Raw genomic sequence first — 21,763 nt, 5'->3', positions numbered from 1 at the left:
ATTAAACCGTCTACACCTTTCATTTTGTGAATTAGTAATCACCTGATTCACTTCAATGCAGTTATTGATGTAATTTTAATTTCAGCCACAAACCGTCTGTTGGCGAAGGCTGCTGCACAAACCTACCGGAAACACAAGTACTCGAAAATTCTTTAATATATAGATACTTGGTACTATACATCGATCTCGATATTAAACTACTATATTAAGTAAGGTTCTGAAGACTAGCAAGGTTGAAGAAAGCGCCACGGTTGTGCTTCAGTTGGGTGTATGTGCCACACTCAACGACTTTGCCATCCTGGACAAAGGCAATTGTGTCGAGAGTCTTGATGGTGTTGAGTCGGTGAGCAACTACGAGAGTAGTCCGTCCCACCATGACTCGACCCAATGCTTCTTGAACCAATTTCTCCGAGTGCAAATCCAAAGCACTAGTTGCCTCATCAAGTAATAAAATAGTTGGATTCCTGAGAATTGCTCTGGCTATTGCTAATCTCTGCTTTTGACCTCCTGATAGTTGTACTCCTCGCTCGCCACATTCCGTCTCGTACCCTTCTTTAAGGGAGCTGTATTAGAGTAAGACGGTATCAGACGGTGTTATTATAATTTATCAACTTATCATAAGATCACCGAACAGTTAAAATTAAAGGGTCCTTTATATTTATCAAATAACCATTTAAATTTTAAATGGTGAACAATTTTTTAGAATTTACAATTTTTTTTCTAAGCTAACTCTATTGCTGCAATAATCCGGTCCGGACTGAAAAAATGGACCGGTCCGGAATCTAGTGGACCGGAACCGATATTAAAAATTCCGGTCCGGTCCACCATTTTCTAACATTCCGGTTTTCGGTCTGGTTCGGGACCGGTTTGGACCGGAATGCCCGAAATTATTGTTATTTGAATTTTTTTTCTTAAAATTTGGTCCGATCCGGTCCAATGGGCCGGAATTTTTGGACCAGAATTTGAAAAAGTGAGCATGTAATGACAAATCCCGGTCCAAACGGTCCAGTCCGGTCTTGGGCCGGAAATTTTCAGGTCTGGTCCGATTTCGGTCCATGATTTTTGTCGATTCCGGTTTCGGTCCGGTTTTGGACCGATGCCCAGCCCACTTATATTTTCATTACTAATTCGGCCCCTAAAATTTCTAATTTATGTTTTCACCCGCAAACTTTGAATCCTACTCCCCCATTTATAACGAGTAAACTTCTCAGTTCTCATGACATTACCAACTAAGTCAATGACATAAAGGTATACCACTTACCAAATGAAATCATGAGCATTAGCAGCCTTGGCAGCTTCAACAACTTCATTCTCAGAAGCATCAACCTTACCAAGAACCACATTATCTCGAATGGTACCCGAATAAATAACCGGATCCTGACTAACCAAAGCCATATGGTTTCTATACCAGACAACATCAAATTCTCTTATATCAACACCATCAACTTTTACTGCACCTCTATCAACATCATAAAACCTTTGTATTAGTCCTATCACTGTTGATTTCCCACACCCACTTCTCCCAACTAGCCCTACACTCGAACCCGGCTTCACTTCTAGGCTAAATTCTCGCAGGATCAGGCTCTCGGGTCTAGTCGGGTATGAAAAATCCACCTTCTTTAGCTCTATCCTTCCTGTCAAAGTTTCTAGCTTTGTACGTGAAACTGAAATTTGTGACGGCTTGTCTAAGATTTTGAACACAGATGCGACAGCAGCAGATCCCTTAGCAATGTCAGAAGTCATACTTCCGGCTTCTGCAATAACCTTACCTGTACTAACCAACACGAAAAATGTCTTAAACACATCCCCTGCTGAAATCTCGCCTTTTTCGACTAATTTCCCACCAACCCAAAAATCCAATGCCCAACACATGAATGTGACCCCTTGAGCCGAACCCATCCCAATCCCGGCTAACCAAGACTTTTTCCTCCCTTGTTTTCTCGGTTCATTCTGCGCTAAATCGAACAATTCCATCACTTTTCCTACACAACCATAGGAAGTAACTATCCTATGGTTATATACCGCCTCTACGGCTATTTGAGTGCTTTGATTTTGCGCCTTGACGAAGTTATTGGTTATGCTAGAAAGAAGCACCTTTCTTGTGTAGAAACATAGGATAGTAAGTGGCTGAACCGCGATCATTACAAGCGCGAGTTTCCAAGCCGTGACTAAGCCCATTACCATGGCTATAGTCACTGCTGAGATGGTTTGAACCACGAGTGAAACACGGTCAGCTACTAATGACTTAACCATTGTCGCCTCGTTGCTTAGCCTCGAACATAGGGCCCCACTAGAGTTCTCCTCCTCATCGAACCAAGCAGCCTCAAAACTAAAAATCTTCTCAAGCATCTTAATCCGAATTCTCTTAGTAAGGCGCTCTCCCATAAACCCAAAACTCGAATGTTGACAAAGATTTAATGTTATTGAGAAAAATGAAAGCGAGGAGAAAACAATCGCGTATCTTCTGATACGCGACTGCATCTCCTCGTGGTTTGTTACAAAGAAGGCCGAGATCATAGACCCTATTGTCAATGCATAGGTGGGTTGTATTGCTCCAAAGGCCACGGCCGAGAGACTACCAACCAAGCCTTGTTTCCATTCAGGGGAGTTAAGTTTAAGAAGTCGGAAAAAGGAAGGTGGGGGATGTGAAATCGAGGATTGTGGCATCTCAAAACTCGGTAATGGGGTAGCGAAAATCGCAGGACTTGACCTTGTGCTTAGCCTACCTACACTTCTAGGGACAGAAGATGTGGCATTTGGTTCATAGGTATTGTTATGGTCCATGTCAATGCAACTTAGTTGTTTTTGCATTTTAGCTAATCTTGCATAATGACCATTTGGTTGGTTCATAAGGTCTTTGTGTGATCCTATCTCTACAATATGACCACCATTGATCACTGCAATTATATCGGCATTTTTCACCGTCGAGAGCTTGTGTGCAACTACCTGCACAAGATTAATGTAAAACCAATCTTATTGATACATTATTAGTGTAAAACCGTCTTACTGGAGACCAGCTACTGAGTATTATACAAAAGAAAGTAAAGGGTCATTTGTAATTTTTTTTTGAGCTTAGGTAAATTTTTTTTTTCCCCTTAAATGGCTGAGTTCAGAAACTCTATGATATGATTCGGATTCTTTAAAACAAAACTCGGAAAATTTAATATATAGCTCAGATTCTACACCGCCAGTTGTACTATAACTGGTTGTATAGTCTATCAACTGGCTTAAAGGCCCTAGCAAGTAAATAAGAGAGGTTACCAAAGTAGTTCTTCCAAGGGATGCTTGATCAAGAGCAGTTTGGACTAGAGTTTCGGATTCGGAATCAAGTGCACTTGTGGCTTCATCAAGAAGGAGTATCACTGGGTTCTTAATGATTGCCCTTGCTATTGCAATCCTTTGCTTTTGACCTCCTGATATAAGTGCTCCTCTTTCACCAATCTATCATTTTTATAACATCATATATGTCACAATTATGAACTCTATAAAAGAAAACTCTAGTTGTTGACTTGTTGATTAAATAAAAAGTAGATATATACTCGGTATTACTGAAGAGGTTTTAGCCTAGTGATTAAGATGGAGCCATGTAAAAATAGTGGACAATAGGTCTAAGGTTCGAGTATCCCTACCGCTGGTATTCTTCTGTCCTAAATATTGCTAGAAGAGCGATTATAATGCTGACTGGGCTCAAATCTCATGATTTTACCAACTAAGCTAGTTGACATCTGTACAAACGCGTGATATATACATAATACATACCTTGGTCTCATATCCATCAGGAAGTTGTCTAATAAAATTGTGAGCATTAGCAGCTTGAGCAGCACTTATAACTTCATCCATGGTTGCATCAAGCTTACCAAACATGATATTCTCCCTTATTGATGTCCCAAACAATGCATGATCTTGACTAACAAGCCCCATTTGTCCCCTAACCCATTTCAACTTAAGCATTCTTATGTCAATCCCATCAATCTTAACAAAACCCTCATTAGCATCATAAAACCTTTGAAGTAGAGCAATCGCAGTCGACTTTCCACTTCCACTTGCTCCTACAAGGGCCACAGTTTTCCCTGCCTCGATTTTTAGGTCAAAATCTTTGAGGATTATTGTATCAAGGCGAGATGGGTATGTGAATTTTACATGCTCGAATTGTATTTCACCGCGAATGGTGTCTAGAACACGACCTGTAGTGTCCTCACCATCAATCTTTGGTGTTCGATCAATCCTGTTGAGTATCCTTGTTGCTGCTACTGAGGCTTCTGTGAAGTGTCTTACCTCAGGAAGTGCACTTCCTAGTGATCTGCCATGTATATACACATGTTCAAGTTTAGTACTCCTTCCCATTCCGGTCATTGGTATTATAGACTTAGGCCCTGTTCTTTTTGGCTTAATTTAGGTTCATTTCAGTTCAGCTCAACTCTATTCAGTATTGTTCAGCTGCATTCAGTTCAGTCCAGTTCCTTTCAGCCAAAAACAACAGGGCCTTAATATGCACATAACAAATTAACAATGGAAATTTTTTCGGTGTCAAATGAAGCGAAAGGCCAGTGCAATATAGGGGGAAGGGGATTCAAACGCGTGACCTATTATCACGAGACCTCGGTCTTAATCACTAGACTAAGACCTCTTCGGTACATAAGAATGGAATTCAAGAAGAAAGACTACTTACACTCCTCCCATAATAAATGTAATGCCAGCTGCATAAACTCTACCACCAGTTTCACCATGATACATGACCAAACGACTTCCATACCAAGCAAGAAAAGCCCATATTGCAAATGTGATCCCGGTACTTCCAATCGCGACTCCTTTAGCAACCCCTTGTCGAATCCCGAGTTTCATTGTTCTTTCTAAGATAAGAGAGTACTTCTCTAGAATGGTTTTTTCAGCAGTGAAGGAATATACAGTTTTAATAGAGCTTAAGGCCTCTCCTATTATCACATTTGCTTTGCTATATTCTTTGAAGGATTTCTTGTACAAAAACATTAGGTATTTGCCATAAATCATTCCTGGGATTATTAGTAGTATGATTGTTGGTAAGGCTACAAGTGATAGTCTCCATGAGAAGTATGCAGAAAATGCAATTCCTGAGAAGAATGATGATGTGTGCATCAAGAATATTGGAACCTGAAATAGAAGGTACACCTCAAAATAAGCTTTAATTTACGTGCATGCAATGGAAAGTGAGATAGCGCTATCAGATTCGTAACCTGGTGTTACCTGTATATCAAAATCGGGTTCATTTATATATATGTTGGATGCCAATCAAGATACCGTTTGCCTTTGAAATTGACCGTGCGCAAATCTTACATTCCATTACATTTTGGTAGATTTAAAGTTGATCATTATAATGACCACGAATTTTATAGGTTCAAATACTCTTCATCGTTATTTTAAAAAAATCGTTAAATACTTTAAAATGATGGTTTTAAAATTGATTATCACCAGATGACTCGTTAAAATGTGACATAGTTCACAATTGACAAAACCATAATCGATAAATAGGAAAAAAAAAAGTTTAATAAAAGCAACTCTATTACTCCAATCCTTATAAGGAAAGCTAAGAAAAAGAAAGAGCACTCCAAAAGGAGCATGGATTACAATCAAACTTCTTTATAGAAAGGAGAGTAATAATCATTTAGATCATAATAATACGTATATGCATAAAGATCAATTTGTGTAGATGTTTACAAAATGCATGCAAGACATTATTATTTTGAAATAAATTAGCAAAATAATAATAATAATAATAATATACTACATTTTGAAGGTAAAACAAACCTTCTCACTTAGAACCTCTTGAATGAGAGAAGTATCCTTAGAAATGCTATTCACAATCTCTGAAGTGGTAGCTTCTTGTGAATCAAAAAACCCAACTTCTTGTCTAAGTATGGCTTCCAAATATTTGTATCGAATTTTTAGTACTTGTCGTTCGCTAGTTTTGCTCCAACAATAACCCTCTACAACCATTTTTGAGCTATTTGATTAGCAAATGAGAATACAATATATTTATACGGAGTATCAAAACTAGGATGTCCACCATTAACAATAGTGACACGATAGCCAGAAGGCCAGTGTGAACTATTCACCGAATTAAGAATTAAACATTGACCTCATGATTTAGGGACTAGGTAAGAAATCATTACACATCTCAATGGTTATTGATTAGTTTGGTATTACCATTAGGATGAAGATGAGCTAGAACTCAAAAGGATTAAAAATAAATAAAGGTCACACATTAGATCTCGATACACATTGATGCATAGTTACAAGCTAGGGTTTATAGCAGCAGACGTTAGCTAGCTTAGTTGATAAAATCATGAGAGGTGGTACTCATGACCTGAGTTTAAATCTCGTTAGCCTCAAAATCGTTCTTCTAGCTCCTTTTACACAAAAAAAAAAAAAAAACTAGGGTTTTTAGACACTTAAATAAAGTGTGTTTAAAAAGCAGTATCTTACCCATGAAAGCTATCACCATGACTGCTAATCCCAAGTACACGAAGTATAAACTACACTGTTTCAAGGGAAGAAAACATAATAATTATTAGTAATACTCTAGTTTAAAAAAATCACACATAAATAAACTTAAATCTAAATAACTTGTCAAGATCGAGTCAGAATATCTCCGGTTCACCCAATCCAGATTTATTCAGGCATACATCATTACGCAAAAGTATATACTCCGTATGTTTTTTTTACATAGTACACGAGATAAAACCTGTTCACAAAATAATTTGGAGTCAGCTAACATACGAAGAATATACTTACCTTTTCAACATCGGACATGTAAGTGCTAGCATTACTCATTTGATTTTGTCCAAAACCTAAACTATTCATAAGCTTGCTAGCAAAGACTAGTAGGCAATTTGTAGACATTCCATCACCTATAGCACCAATAGTACCCGAAAACATTAGGAGAACATCGATCTTATCTGCATATCGAAAAATTTTAGCTATAGATTTGTTATCTTTATTTTGAAAAATCTCTTTTTTGTGATTTTCCTCCATTTTTGTAATTTTTTTGTTGTTGAAATTTCTTAGTACTAGGTAGCTAAGTAGCTTAGCTAGGTGTACAAGATGCAAAAATGTTGTTTCATATGATGAAAGTAAAAGTAGGGAGAAAAAGGGAATAATGGGCTTTGTAGGGTTAAGTTTTAAATTTGGTGCAATAAAAGAATGGACACATACATATATAGGTAAGAGGGATCACTAGACATTCCATGGAATTAAGCAACTATCCTTAAACAATTTCTTAAGGACGTACCCTATGGTCAATTGTTATAATTGTTGTAATGTGAAATGGACATCTTTACGTGGGATATTTGATATGCATCATGCCTTTATGTCTTTGAGTCTTTGAGAATAATATTTTTATTTTTATTTGCACGAGGAGAAATTAACAATAATATATAGCAGTCGATCGATGTAATTCTCGCTCAAATAATTCATTAGTTGATTACTAGCTCTCTAACTGTTTCATTATTCCGTTTTCAATATAACACAACGGTACATAATTTTTTCGCCCGTTAACTCGCCATAAGCTGGAAATTTGAGACATTAGGCAAGGTGATTATTTTTGTTGATATCAAATAATTAATGTTCATTATTATAATTGTTCATATAGAATTATGTATTTTTTGTGAAAATAGAAACACAACATTACATTGGTAGTGGCGGAGCGAGGACTTAGCAACATCCCTACAAAATTATGAACTTCATACTTACAATTTTTATATTCTAAAATTACTCTATTGAAAGTACATTATGTTTTCTTCTCCGTCAAATTTATCTATGTTTAACTTCAACTCTTTAATTTTAATTCTAGATTTCTAGCTTCACCATTATTATCATTGGTGAAGATGTGTGTATTACCTTAAAATGAACAAGGCCGGATCAAAACTCGGATCGAGCTCGGTCGAATCAAGCTCAAGCCGAGCTCATCCAAATCCCAGCTGATCCGGAGCTCAGCAAGGCTCAGATCGAAAGCTCGTTTGGACTCGTTTTTGAAGAGTCACCGGCGAGAGCACCTAAGAGGGAGAGGGGGTGAATTAGGTGTCTATTTAAAATTTAAGCTTAATGAAAGCTTCTTTTAAAACTCTTAAACACTTTAAACAATGCTTAGGTGAAAGGAGAAGTCGATACTTAGAACTAGAGAGTTAGAAGTAATCAACAACGATTCAAAGAAGCGCGAAGTTCTGATGTACTCAACAATTGATTCTGTAGATAAAAACGTGAGTAGAGTGTGCAGCGGAAATAAAACGAAATAGACACGACAAACGATGTTTTTAAAAACTGGTTCGGTCACTACTCCGCGACCTATGTCCAGCGATATTTTATTAAACGTCGTAGAAGTAACTCATACAAACTAAGACCACCCCGAATAATAAAACAACTCCCCAACCTACTCCGGTTGCTAATGCTTAAAAGCTAATCCGCTTCCAAGACTTTTGCTTTGGGTTACTCCGCCGAAAGACTTCGTGCTTAAAGCTACTCCGCAATAAGGCTTTTGCTTTGGGCTACTCCGCCGAAAGACTTCATGCTCAAAAGCTACTCCGTTTCGAAGACTTCATGCTTAAGGATAACTCTATCCTAAGACTTGTTTGGTTCTACTCGGTTGTTACAAGACTCCACTTATCTCAATGTTGTTCACTTAATTAAACGGAGGAGATAAAGTTTAAGTACAAAACACGGGATCCTTGAACACGTACGACTAAACGACTAGGTGCAATACAATAACTCAATAAAAGATTCAAAAGATAAATAAATAAACTTGCAAAATGATTCAAAGATTTGAAATGAAAAACGGTTTTACAAAGTTAATTTACTCGATTGAAATCACAAGTCTTTTTCAGTTTTAAACTCGTTATTGCACACTTGTAAAAATGAATTAAGCAAACTATTTATAATGTTTAAGTAGTATACTTTACACATTAAAATATCTTACACTCATAAACACAAGTGATTAAAATAATGTAAGTAGTTTGCTTGGGCAACATGCACAAGACAACCGAATTCTTCATCAAGCAACCGAGTATTCTTCCTCAAGAAATCGGTGCCTAAGATTGCAAGAAATCAGATTGTGCGCACACACAAATATGGGTTGGGTTTTTCAACAAGAAACAAGCATAAATGGTTATATTTATGGAAACCATAAATATTTCCATAAATGTAAAAAGCAAACAACCCATTTATAGAAAGTGTTTTATTGTGCAAGCAAACTCCTTAGCAAGACATTGAAAGCTTTATTTTATTCAAAAGACTTTAAAACATTTCCAGAAATCATTTGTGATACTTGAAAGCATTTTAACAAAGATTCAAATAATTTCAAAATATTTCTTTCAAAGACGAGCCTTAATTAACAGTCGACTGAACTGTTGTTTTTGCACCTAAACGTAAATTCGAGTTAATGATCTCCTTACAACACATGACTTTAGCACTTAATGACAATCTTCATCTTTGATCTTCATGATGACATTCTTGATAACCTTGAATTGACAATTGGAGCTTTATGCTACATGGTTAAAACTTAAGAGGCACACGATTAAATAACAATGAGATTAATTTGTCTTAAGGTATCATCAACATTAACTTAATCAAATTGGGTCTCTTCAGTTTTCAATATAAGTTAAATATTTTTAAATTATGTTATTTTAGATATTAATTTATAATTATGCTATAATATTATATTCTTCATTTTCTAATTATATTTGCTTTTTAAAAACAAAACATTATTTTTAGTTATTTTTAAAAACAAGTAAATCAAAGTGTTATGCGGAAGCATACTACGATATTGTCCGCTTAGGCCAAGTCCTCACGGATTTACTCTTGAGCTCCTTTCCAAAAAGCCTTTTACTATTATATTTAGTGGATAGTTATAAAGATGATCTTCCATCTTTTCACCACCGATGTGGAACATGGGTTCACACCCTAACACAAAGAATATAGTGCAAAAACAAGCTCGATCTCAACGAGCTCGTCCTCCATATTCCGAGCCGATCAAAGCTCGAGCTCATATTGACTCGATTACCCCTGAGTCTAGAGTGTATGTATGACACTATGACCCTTGTGTAAATACATCAAGCTATTAATCTAATTGTGAAACAAGCAAGTTCTACCCAAACATGATAAAGTGTAGTTAATTCTCACAAAAACTAATTTGTGAGAATAATTTAATTTCTCTATTAATACAAAACCTATAAGAAAAGTTGAAGCACACTAATATCTTTAGATTATGAAGTCACCCACCTGCGAGTGTCCCACATTGTTCGATATTCTAACAATATCTATACATACTTTTTTTCTTTTAGTGTAGAGAAAATACGAGTACATAGTTGCACTAGTATATCCAATGATGAAATTTGAGCGTTGTTCTTGCTCGTAAAGAAGATCCTCCTTTAAAACAAAAATTGCCCATTTGCAATTTGGATTAGTACTTTTAATTAGTTTAATGTCGTTAATCTCTTTATAGAGTTCATAATTAGGTCTCGGTCACTTTGATCACATGTCGTTTATCGTTTTAATTATTGCAAATTTGCAAAGCGCATTTGTTGGTTCAATCTCCACAGGGTATATATGATTCTTTATATATTCATTTGCATTATGACATATATTCCATAAAGAGTAATCATTTTTTTTAAATGATTTCTTGTGTCGAAAACAAAATCATTTTTTTTTAAATGATTTCTTGTGTCGGAAAAAAAAAAAAAATTTGTGCTCTCGGCTTGCTACCTTATTTTACCAGCAAAATATACGATACTGTTTTATAACACGAATAAAATAAGATAATGCTCTGTATATGGCATGAATAATACAGAGTACGAACTTCCGCATATAGAATATGAATATTTTAAGGGTTTTTCTTAATAAACCAAATATGCCAAGATTCACAACATATTCTCATGATAATTATAATTATAAACTTAATTTTACCATAATTAGTGAGAATATTCTATGAATCTTACCATATTTGATTTATTAACGTGTGCCCTTAGGACACACATTAGAAAAACCCATATTTTAAAGCCATAATGTATCTATATATTGACGAAAATAAATATCTACAATGACGTTGATCAGTTGATGTTCCATTTCTTATGTGAGGATGTAACATAAGTGATATTACTCTTTTGGTTCCGGTTATATGTTCACCTATTCCATTTTAGATGTCTTAATAAATTGTTTACCTTTTTATTTTTATCATGTTTTTGATAAGGAATTAATTCTCTACACTCAATATGGTCTGCTTGTTATCCAATAATTTAATTAATTTCCTCCTCTTTCTTTTGTTTTTGTATTAAAATAAAAGGTAAATAAATGACCAGAAGGGAGGGACTATACCCGTACATGCTACTCCACATGAACTAGTAGTCTAGTAGACCCCTGCTCTTGTCTATATACGGCTATTTCTATTTCATTTTCCATTTTTTATTATCATAATGTATTTTATTAATAAAAAATCCGATACTCATTAGTGTAATTATAACTAACAAAATAACAAAGAAATTATAAAACACAAATTCTTGTTTGTAACGGCACATATCCGTCACTCTTGAGTAACGGATACTATTTTACCTCACAAAGTACCCACTTTTTCTCTCTCTGCAACACTATTCATGTGGTCCCCTTTCTCCACTAACCCATTTTATTACCATTTTATCTCACAAAATATCCGCCACAAATGATAACCCGTCACAAGGGAGACCAATTGATTATAAAATCCCAGACTTTAGTTTCCAGGTCCACATAACTTTTGATGATACCTAAGAAAATGGACCACCCACTTTATTATTTATCTAAAACCCTAATTTAATCTATGTGATTAAGCACTACTCTTATTTCGTATAGAATTTGACCTAGTGATCTTACGCGTCTTCTGGGCTAGGGTTACTTGTTTGCTGTGGCGGAGTTAGAAATTGATTCTAGCAGGAACAAAAAATCTTAGCTCGGACAAATAGGAAATGGTGTAAGGAGAAACTGCCACCACTGCTTGTTTGAACTTATTTTCCAGGGTTTATAGGCGTTGTTTGGTAAACAGTATATTGTCCAATTTTTAGTATATTCAAGGATTTTAGCATGTTTGACCAATCAATATGCTAATTTTAGTGTTTGGTAAACAGCATATTGAAACAACATACATATTTGGGGTCAATATGCTGTTTTACAATATGCTGTTTACCCCAGCATATTGGTTAGCATATTGTAAAATAGGAAATTTTTCTCCATTTTACAAAGAAAACTAACATTCTACTAATCATAATCTGTCAATTACCAAACACTCAAATTAATTCTGCTAATTATAATATGCTAGTCAAACCTTCCGATAAAATCTGTCATTATTTATAATTTGCTTTTGCAATCTGCTTATACTAAAATTAATCCGTTGTTTACCAAACAGGGCCAATTATGTTCTCGCTCATCAAGATAATCAAAAATTTTCTCCCATTTTCGATGACATAGCTAATATTAGAGATAAATTGTACTCCCTTTGTCCAGGTCATTTGTTGTCCTATTCTATTGTGGGTTATTTCAGTTAATTGATGTCCTTTCTATTTTAAGAATAAACTTGATGAACAATTTGATCATTCATACTCAATTTGGCCACTTGTCATTTTAGAGTTTGCCCTCTTCTCTTTTCTTGATCTTTGTGCCAAAATTAAAGGACAATATATAATTGACCGGGATGGAGGAAGTATATTAGAAAAGTAGTGAACTAAAGATTAGTAAACACAATACGGTAAATATTGTGATAATTAATCATAAGAAATATGATAAAATATTGAGTATATGAATATTACTATTGAAGTATAGATACAATATAGTTATTATAAACCGAGTTAATTAGCTTAACTATAGTTGGTTAAAAACTAGTTAGTTAAAGTCGGTTTATATGTCTTATAAATAGATGTATGTATGATCATTTTAATTTTTAATCACAAGTTTATGAAATGAAAATTACATTTCATTCAATAATCAATATTATTCTCTCTTTCTCTAATTCATTAATAACATAAATACGAGCAAGCTTATTGATTGTTTTACAATTACCTTATCTCATGAGATCAGATTAGTAAAGTATATTATATCTAATATAAATATCGGTCTTATGTATTTTTATTACCACAATTTTTTTTGTTATGGAACTACATTCTTTATTGTCTTTCTTTCATTTACATAAAACATGGAAAATCCTAAACCATATATACGAAATTTTATATTTCCGCTGCTTCATTATTCTTCATATTCTATCAAAGTTTTCATAAAACTAAAATTGAAATATACGGAGTATATTAAAATAAAACAATTGTACAGAGTATTTTGTAATAATCCATCCTATATTAAAATTATAGTTGTGAGCATATGGAAAATGTTGTAACGAATAATTCTTTATTGGTTGTTATTACTTGTTAAGTTCCATGTATTTGGCTTAGTTTGTTCCCTTGCCACTAACGATTGTTTGCTTGCAGCGTGCATGCAATTAGGCTTTTTTTTAAGGAAAGTAGATTAACTTTACTTAAGTGAATCTGTAAATTTATGTTTAATCTAACTACTCTATCATCACATGTCTAAAATTGATCGTTCTTTAGTGCTTAATTACTCTCTAGTAAGTCTTTTTGTGCTTAGCTATGTAAGTAGGTCTCGTATTTAATATTTATTGTCATATATATTTATAAATATTATGATTATAGATGTTAGGTGCAGTTATAACAGATGGGAGGAAGATAAATAAAAAACGATAAAGAATCAAAACGCACAGATTTACGTGATTCACTAACGGTGTGTTAGTTATGTCCACCTGGCAGAAGGGAGGAGAGTTTTACTAAATGTGTGCGAAGTTTTACAGATTACAGATTCATGACGGTATGATATACATAACTGCTAGGGTGCATGACGTTTAGAGAGTTTATATAATACTCTCTATGAAAAGGTTGATTCTCCTCTTCATGATTCAACTGAGATAGAAGCCTCGAACTCAAAGCATAAATCCAGACACAAGGCAAAAGCCCAACGAAAACAGAGCATGACTGATTCCGCAGGGTGAAGCTGATATTGAAGGAGGGAGTTTGTTAAATAAGTCGTTGGAAGTTTGTTAGAACTTCCGTGATTTCAGGAGTCGGTTAGGAAAGTTGTTAGTAGATATTTTTAGAAGCTTCTAGTAGATCATTTGTATATAAATAGGATGTATCATTTCTGTTCCGGGTGTAATTCCAGAGCAAGTATAGTTACCACCCGTGGCTTGTTGAATGATGTCTTGAGTTGGATTCTCCTTTGGTTTTAATCGTTTCTCTCGGCCTCTCCTGCAACAATGAACGAACTGAGGGCTTGGCTTTGTGCCAAGCGTACTCACTCCGACGCTCAAGTCGGTAAACTTAAAGGATAAGTTGTTACTTGGCCGAATGTGTATTGTAGAGAGATAAGGAAGATATTACCAGATGAATAGTGTATTTAGGTTTAGTTGTGTATATGTTGGGATCCTTTCCTCAATGAAGGTTGAGGAGTATTTATAGGCCTTCACCTTTTGTCACGTAGTGGCCAAGTGGCCAAGTGGCTAGCAGGTGGAAAGACCGATCTACCCCTCGGCCGAGGGACCTATGGCAGGCCGGCGGGCCCTGTTGACTCACCGCCGAGGGGTCTTGGATGTGAGTACGCGGGTATGTGTGCCCCGCCGGCAAGTTGCCATGCCGAGACCAGCCGACTTCTTTGTGGATATCTTTGACCTTGCTCGTATGTTGACTTGGTCGGCGGTGCGAGAATATGCCCCATCAATTTGCCCCAGCGTAGTCTATGCCGTGGTATGGGCTCCGATGTACGTTTGAGCGTATATTCTGCGTAAGTAACTTGCGGAAAATTTCGATCGGCTTCTTCGCGGCGGCTTCTCTTACCTCGGCCTGGTCTTTCTTAGGCCGTACCATATCCCCCCTCCACATGGATGTGTAAAGGGCATCCGATGTGGAAAAGAAAGTGACGTTGGCCGATACCAGGATTGGGTGTGCCGGTTGTTTTTGATTGCCCCCGGCCGGCGCTACTTAGCTTGGTTGACCATGATGCCGGCGGAGAACAGATGCTTGGGAATTTGTTGAGGAAGGTGAATAGGCAAGGAGATATGAATAGGCGTGTTGAAGACGCTTGGTCACTGTTGCATTGATTGACGTCTAACTGTTGCAACGATTGACATTCCGTAATTGCATGCCCGACACGTGTCGCATCCGATTGGTTGACGCCTCATGGGAACATTCACATTGATTGGTCCTTCTTTATGGGCTTTGCCTATAAATAAATAGGCGATTATCTGTGAAATTGGCCACCAATTTCATTCTCCAAAATTTTCCTCTAAACTTTCAAAGTCTTCTTTGTCTTCGATTTCTCAGAGTTGTTACTCCGGCGATTATTTTTCTTCAAGGTAAACAAACAAATTTTCCATTTCTTAATTTTGTAAGTCTTTATGGTAAACATGTCTTCTGCTGATGCCGGTCCTAGTAGGCCGGCGCCGGGGGGTTCCCCGTCGCGTCTTGATGAGGGGGAGAAGTTGGACGCCCTCCCGATAAGGCACAGGGGCCCTGGTCTCCTTCTCCGAAGTCGATCCTCGAATTTTGGAGGAATGGGAGGATGACTCTGATGTCGATGATGACGCAGACGATTTTGGTGATGATGCTGAAGAGGCTCGTCCCAAAGAGGTGAGGCGGTACGTTATGGATCACGGTGACGTCTGCAAGGTGCGCGTTGACCGAACTTGGACCCATAAGTTGGCCAGTTGTTCTGGTGAGGAATTTTTCGAGGGCCATTTCTTTTTTGGGGGTACAAGATTGTTATCCCGAGGAGGGTCAGGCCGTCTGTTGCCCTCCGCCGGGCCATACCGGCGTATACATGCGACACTTGGAGTTCGGGCTCCGGTTTTCGCTGAATGAGTACGTGATGGCCATCATTAAGGCTATGAACGTCGCCGTGGCCCAACTGCATCCGTTGGCCATGAGGACGATAGTCGGCTTTGTGTGGCTTTGTCTCTTCAAGGGGGAGGCCCCGACGGTGAATTTATTCCGCCGGCTTCATTATCTCCAGCCGTCAATCGCTGGCCGCGTCGGTTGGTACAGTGTGCATACGGAGAAAGGTTATGTTTCTGTTGACAAACTTACTTCTTGTAAAGACTGGAGAGATCGGTGGGTGTATGTTAAGGTGTCGGATGACTATCCGCTGCCCCTCTCCTTTCAACACCAAGTGAATTTGCGGTGTGAGACTAAGGCGGAGCATGACAGATGGGTCAGCCGGAAGAAGCTCAAGATGGATGCCAGCAAGGTCCTTCTTTCAGAGGATGAGAAGCTTGGCGATGAGGCTTTTTGAGGCGGACAAGGGTGAGGTGTCGAAAAAATGGATTCCCCCAACGCAGATCATTCTTCAGGATGAGCCGCTTTGCCATGTCGGCCTCATACCGGCCCTAGCACAGGGTGAGTGGGGTCGGTGTGAGGCCCATCACCGCTCTTAATGTTCCTGTTTTTCGAACTTCGATTTATTTCTTCTACTTAATTCTTGCTTTTATTTTTTTTTATTTTTTTTTCGCAGACCACTTTGGACGGGACTTGTCTGAGGATATCCTCCGGAGAATGGGGCTGCACAAAGACAAAACCGTTGCTAACCTGCACCCCAAGGCTCTGGCCCATGACCGTAGGATGTCGCCGAATGATCTTATGGACCAGCGGCTGAAAAGCTTGAATGCGGTGGAGGCTCAGGCGAAGGTTGTTAGTAACATGCCGCGCCATACTCGAAAGACAAAGCCTTCGGCGGTGATGGCGTCGACATCGGCTCCACCTTCCATCCCCCCTGTTCAGAAGGAGACGGTGGAGATCGTTTACATCTCTAATGGGGATGATTCTGACGAGGAGGAGGGGTCTCCCCTTGTCCGTAAGAGAAAGCAGACAACCTTTACCGCTGCCGTTGCTTCTGCTGCTGACGAGGAGATGCGCCCTTCGGCCAAGAAGGCCAAGCACGGATCGATCTATCCGGTGGCTCGATTTAGCCGGTTCATCGGCGCTGCCGATGATGAGCTCTTCGGCATGTCGATGTATGTTGATACCGATGCTTTCTTTAAATTTTGTAGATCATTTGTCGATCGCCGCTCCTATTGAGCAAAGAAGTGGAAGAGAAACCCGCGCAGTGATGATGATCATGACGTCGCCATTGGGTCTTCATCCCAGAAGGTTTCCCTTTCCCGACCGCAGACTAGTGATCGAAATGTCACTGTTGACCCTTCATCCCAGAAGGTTTCCCCCTCCCGGCTCGTGGCGGGAGGTGCGAGGTTGGTCGAGGAGCTGGCGAGGTGGAACGAGCTGGCCGGTGCTCGCATTATAGAGCAAGAGAAGGCCGTGGCTCAGTCCGCTCTTGAGCTTGATGTCACTAAGAAGGTGGCCGCGAAGGCGAGGCTGGATCTCCTCAATGAGCAAAGGCTTAGGGGAGATGTCGAGAAAGCGCTCTTGGCTGAGAGAAAGCTTAGGGAGGACGCTGAAAAGGAGGTCCTTGCTGAGAGAGCCAAGGCCGAGGCTGCTGCGGCCGAAGTTGCAAAGTTCTTTGGAGAAGTGTGACCTTGTTCGAGGCATGCCGACCTTTATCTCCAGCAGAGGAATGAATTTAGGGGCAAATTTGAGATCCGGGGAAGGTGATCGGAGCAAGGAGGCCATCATCAGGCAAAAGGAGGACGACATTGAGATGCTCCAAACCAAAATGCTCCCCGACTGTGTTCGAATTAGGGATCCGGCGGCATTTGCCGGGGAAGTAATTGAGGAGCTTTTTCCTCTTGAAGGTTCCTTTTCGTGGGATAAATATGACGAGCTGTTTGACGATAAGCTCGAAGCTAAGGAGAAAGCCGTGGAGGAGAGGGTCAAGGAGGCGGCGAGAGTGAAGATAGAGCAAAAAGCGGCCGAGGAGGCGGCAGCTATTGCTGAGAAGGCTAAAGCGGCCAAGGAGGAAGCCGATTGGGCAAGGGCAGTTGAGGCTGCCGAGGCTAAGGCTGGGGCTGCTGAAGCTGAGGCTGCTAAGGGAGCTACTGGGTTGCCCCTCGAAGAAGGTGCTGCTACCGCTGCTGATGGCGAGCAACGGCAGACATAGGGAGATGATATCCGTAGCCTTTTGTCTTTTGGTTTGTCCTTGTAATTTCTTGTAATTCGTTGAACATTTTTTTAATAAGAGCTCGTTTCTTCTGCCTCCGGCCTGGCCGAGGTTTTTACCTTACTTCTTTTTCTTGCGCTAGTATTTCAGCCTCAACTGTACTTTTAGCGTCTCTGTCTTCGTCTGGGTTGTCTCCTTGCGTTATTAATTGAGTGTCTCTTTTGTTTCCGCCTCGGCTTGGCCGAGGCAGTCTAGAGCGCGTATCTCAATCGTGTTAACGCTTCTAAGGCATTTTGATTGCTTTGCGAGTATCAACTGCGATGGTCGTGATTGCCGCTCTTGTCGGTGTGACAAAGTGTGAGCCAAAGATCGCTTCTTCATGAGTCTGCGTGGCGTCTACCACTTGGGTGATCTGCGACGGCGTCCAACCTCTTGGGGTGATCTGCCGTGGCGTCTACTACTTGGGGTGACTGCGACGGCGCCTATTTCTTCATGAGACTGCCGTGGCGTCTACCACTTGGAGTGACTGCGACGGCGTCCAACCTCTTGGGGTGACTGCCGTGGCGTCTACTACTTGGGGTGACTGCGACGGCGCCTATTTCTTCATGAGTCTGCCGTGGCGTCTACCACTTGGAGTGACTGCGACGGCGTCCAACCTCTTGGGGTGACTGCCGTGGCGTCTACTACTTGGGGTGACTGCGACGGCGCCTATTTCTTCATGAGACTGCCGTGGCGTCTACCACTTGAGTGATGCGCGACGGCGTCCAACCTCTTGGGGTGATCGCGTGGCGTCTACTACTTGGGGTGACTGCGACGGCGCCTATTTCTTCATGAGACTGTCGTGGCGTCTACCACTTGGAGTGACTGCGACGGCGTCCAACCTCTTGGGGTGATTGCCGTGGCGTCTACTACTTGGGGTGGTTGTGTGACGGCGCCTATTTCTTCATGAGATCGCCGCTCTTGTCGGTATGACAGTGTGAGCCGACATCCGCTATCGATAAAGAGTGCCGCTCTTGTCGGTATGACGAGTGTGAGTCGGCGTCACGCTTCCTAGTTACTATGGGAAGAATGAACATTTTGATGGAAGACTTGGATGATTTTTCATTTAGGAAAAAACACGCGTCGGGGTGCCCACAGCTGTTTTGGACACCTCCGCCGCTACATAGAGTATTCCCGAGATTACCAGCGTCCTAATGGCCTATCAAAGGCACAACGTCCTAGTCAGCCGCTAGTTACATCCATGAGGTCGCCCTCCGCTGTAAGGATAGACTTTTCCCTTTTCTCGATTTCTTTGCCACTTTGAGGGATTGCATGTTGCATCCTCGGCGGCTATCCGGATGTTGACCACCTCGTCATTCTCGTCTCGGAGACGAGCTTATGCGCTTCCCCGGTCCGAGACATACATCGTGTTAGGGCCCGGATGGACATCACTGCGTCGGCCTCGCTCGGGGTGACTCGGCCTATGAGAACGTTGTAGGCGGACGAGCCGTCGATGACCACGAACTCGCCGGGACATTCTTAGCCGCATTCTTTTCGCGAACGTCACCGGAGTCCGATCGACCCCGGTGGTACCAGGCCGGCCGGAGAAGCTGTATAGTGGGTTGGTGCAGGGGCTCAAGTCCTTGACTTTCAGGCCGAGGCTGAGGAAGCACTCCCTGAACATGATGTTCGTGTATGCGCCTGTGTCAATCAGGCACCTCTTGACCAGGTGGTTGGATATGTCCAAATTGACTACAAGGGGGTCGCTGTGAGGAGCGATGACTCCTTCGTAGTCCTTCCTTCCGATGGTTATATCGGGGATGTCGGAAGCGGGGATCGCTGTGTTGGGCACAAAGTTGATGGCCTGATATAGCTCGTTCAGGTGCCGTTTGTACCCGTGAGCGGACCCTCCGTTCTCGTTGCCCCCGATGACAACGTGGATCACTCCTATCCGTTCGAAGACGGATTTCTTACCTGAACCGTCGGCGTCAGTCTTTTGGCCTTTGGCAACGTACTTGCCGAGGCTCCCCTTCCGGATCAGCTCTTCAATGGCATTCCTTAGATGCCGGCAGTCGTTGGTTAAGTGGCCGGTGTGGCCGTGGTACTCACAGTACTGGCTCGTGTCACCGTCACTTTTTGGCTTGGGGGGTTCTCCCACTTCTGGCCCTCGCTTTTGCTCGGGGCAAAGACCTCGGCGGCGATACGACGAGAGGGGTTTTATCACTATACCGCCTCCGGTGGTACGTTCCCGAACTCCACCCGGCGCTGTCGAGTCCTGTCTCTGGCGGGTTTGTCCGACCGTGACCTATTATTCTCACGGCGTCTTTCATCGGACCGTGACCCGTTGTTGTCGCGGCGTCTCTCATCCGGGTTGTCCTCCCGGTGACTCTTCTTTTCTGAGTGCTCGGCCTCGCTGGGGCCTACCCAGGTCTTGTGATAGTCCTCTACCTTGATGGCCTGGTCGGCCATCTTCCTAGCGGCGTCCAAGTTCAGGCCTCCGCACTTGATGAGCTCATTTTTCAAGTCTCCCCTTGGGAGGCCTTTCATCAGCGCGAAGGCCGCCAATTCGGGATTAATTTCTCGAATCTGCTGGACCTTTCCGTCGAACCTCTTCACATAGCTTCGTAGAGACTCGCCCCCCTCCTGTTTGATAGTTAGGAGGTCCGACGTCTCCACGGCCCTTCTCTTGTTGCAAGAGTACTGGGCTAGAAAGGCGTCCCTTAGGTCGGCGTAATAGTATATCGAGCCGTCGGGAAGCCCTTTGTACCAACTTTGAGCCATCCCATGCAAAGTTGTTGGGAAGACTCGGCACCAGACCTCATCGGGCTGCTCCCATACCGACATGTAAGACTCGAAAGCCTCAGCGTGGTCGGCTGGGTCACTATCTCCTTTGTATGATAGGGGTGGCAACTTGAGCTTAGTTGGCACCTGGACTTCTAGGACGTAGGCGTTGAGGGGCTGTCTGACCACGTGTCGAACGACACGCGGCGATCGGCTCCTCGCATTCCTAATCCGGCTCCTCTCCTCGTAGCGGGAAGGACTTCTTCTTCGACTCGGACTTCTTCTCCAACTCTGCTGAGTCGGACTCCTCTTGTTCCTTTGGGGTAAGCCTCGTTCGTGCTGCGGGGACGCTGTCCTCCCACGAGCGCGGGAAGGACTTAGGTCTACCACGCCCACTTTGGGCTCCCCCGGCGACTTGGCTGGGTCAGCTTCTCCCAGTGCTCCGTTCAAATTTCTCGGAGTCACGTTTTGGGCCCTGGTCTCCTTGGGCGTTTTCCGTCGCTCTTGTCGGCGTGACAGTGTGAGCAGGCGTATTACTAATTAGGTCCAGGACCATTTTCAGTTTTGCTATGTCAACCACGTGTCCCATGATGGTGACCTGGTTGGCTGGCAGCGACGTGTCCGGCATTATCGGCATCCCGAACTCCGGTTGGATTACTCCGCCGGTGGAGGGCTGCACGACTCCAGAATTGTTGAAAGTATCATCGTGGTAGAATGCGGTTTCGTCGGTCACGACTGCGTCTTGTTGTTTTGACATCTTAGCTTTTTGGGTGGGTTTTTGTTGTTTTTTTTTTTTTGTTGTTTGGGAATGAATGTGACTAGCTTCTAGTGTCTATCCCCACAGACGGCGCCAATTATTCCGGGTGTAATTCCAGAGCAAGTATAGTTACCACCCGTGGCTTGTTGAATGATG

General features: G+C 41.2%; 1 protein-coding gene across 1 annotated transcript; it reads right to left on the bottom strand.

Moving 5' to 3' along the window:
* Positions 1–205: 205 nt before the first annotated feature.
* LOC141595849 (putative ABC transporter B family member 8) lies at positions 206–7,159 on the bottom strand. Its single transcript, XM_074415802.1, has 8 exons — positions 6,769–7,159; positions 6,460–6,514; positions 5,782–5,960; positions 4,670–5,127; positions 3,760–4,300; positions 3,262–3,441; positions 1,262–2,946; positions 206–563 (listed from the first exon to the last, which is right to left on the bottom strand). Exons 1-8 carry the CDS (start codon positions 7,006–7,008, stop codon positions 206–208), a joined length of 3,696 nt encoding a protein of 1,231 aa, XP_074271903.1. The 5' UTR covers positions 7,009–7,159.
* Between the last annotated feature and the right edge of the window lie 14,604 nt (positions 7,160–21,763).

This window comes from Silene latifolia, chromosome 8 (assembly GCF_048544455.1).
Source record: "Silene latifolia isolate original U9 population chromosome 8, ASM4854445v1, whole genome shotgun sequence".
In the NCBI taxonomy this organism is placed as follows: domain Eukaryota; kingdom Viridiplantae; phylum Streptophyta; class Magnoliopsida; order Caryophyllales; family Caryophyllaceae; genus Silene; species Silene latifolia.
Note: the sequence above shows the minus strand (reverse complement) of the source record. Positions and strands in the feature narration are given on the sequence as shown.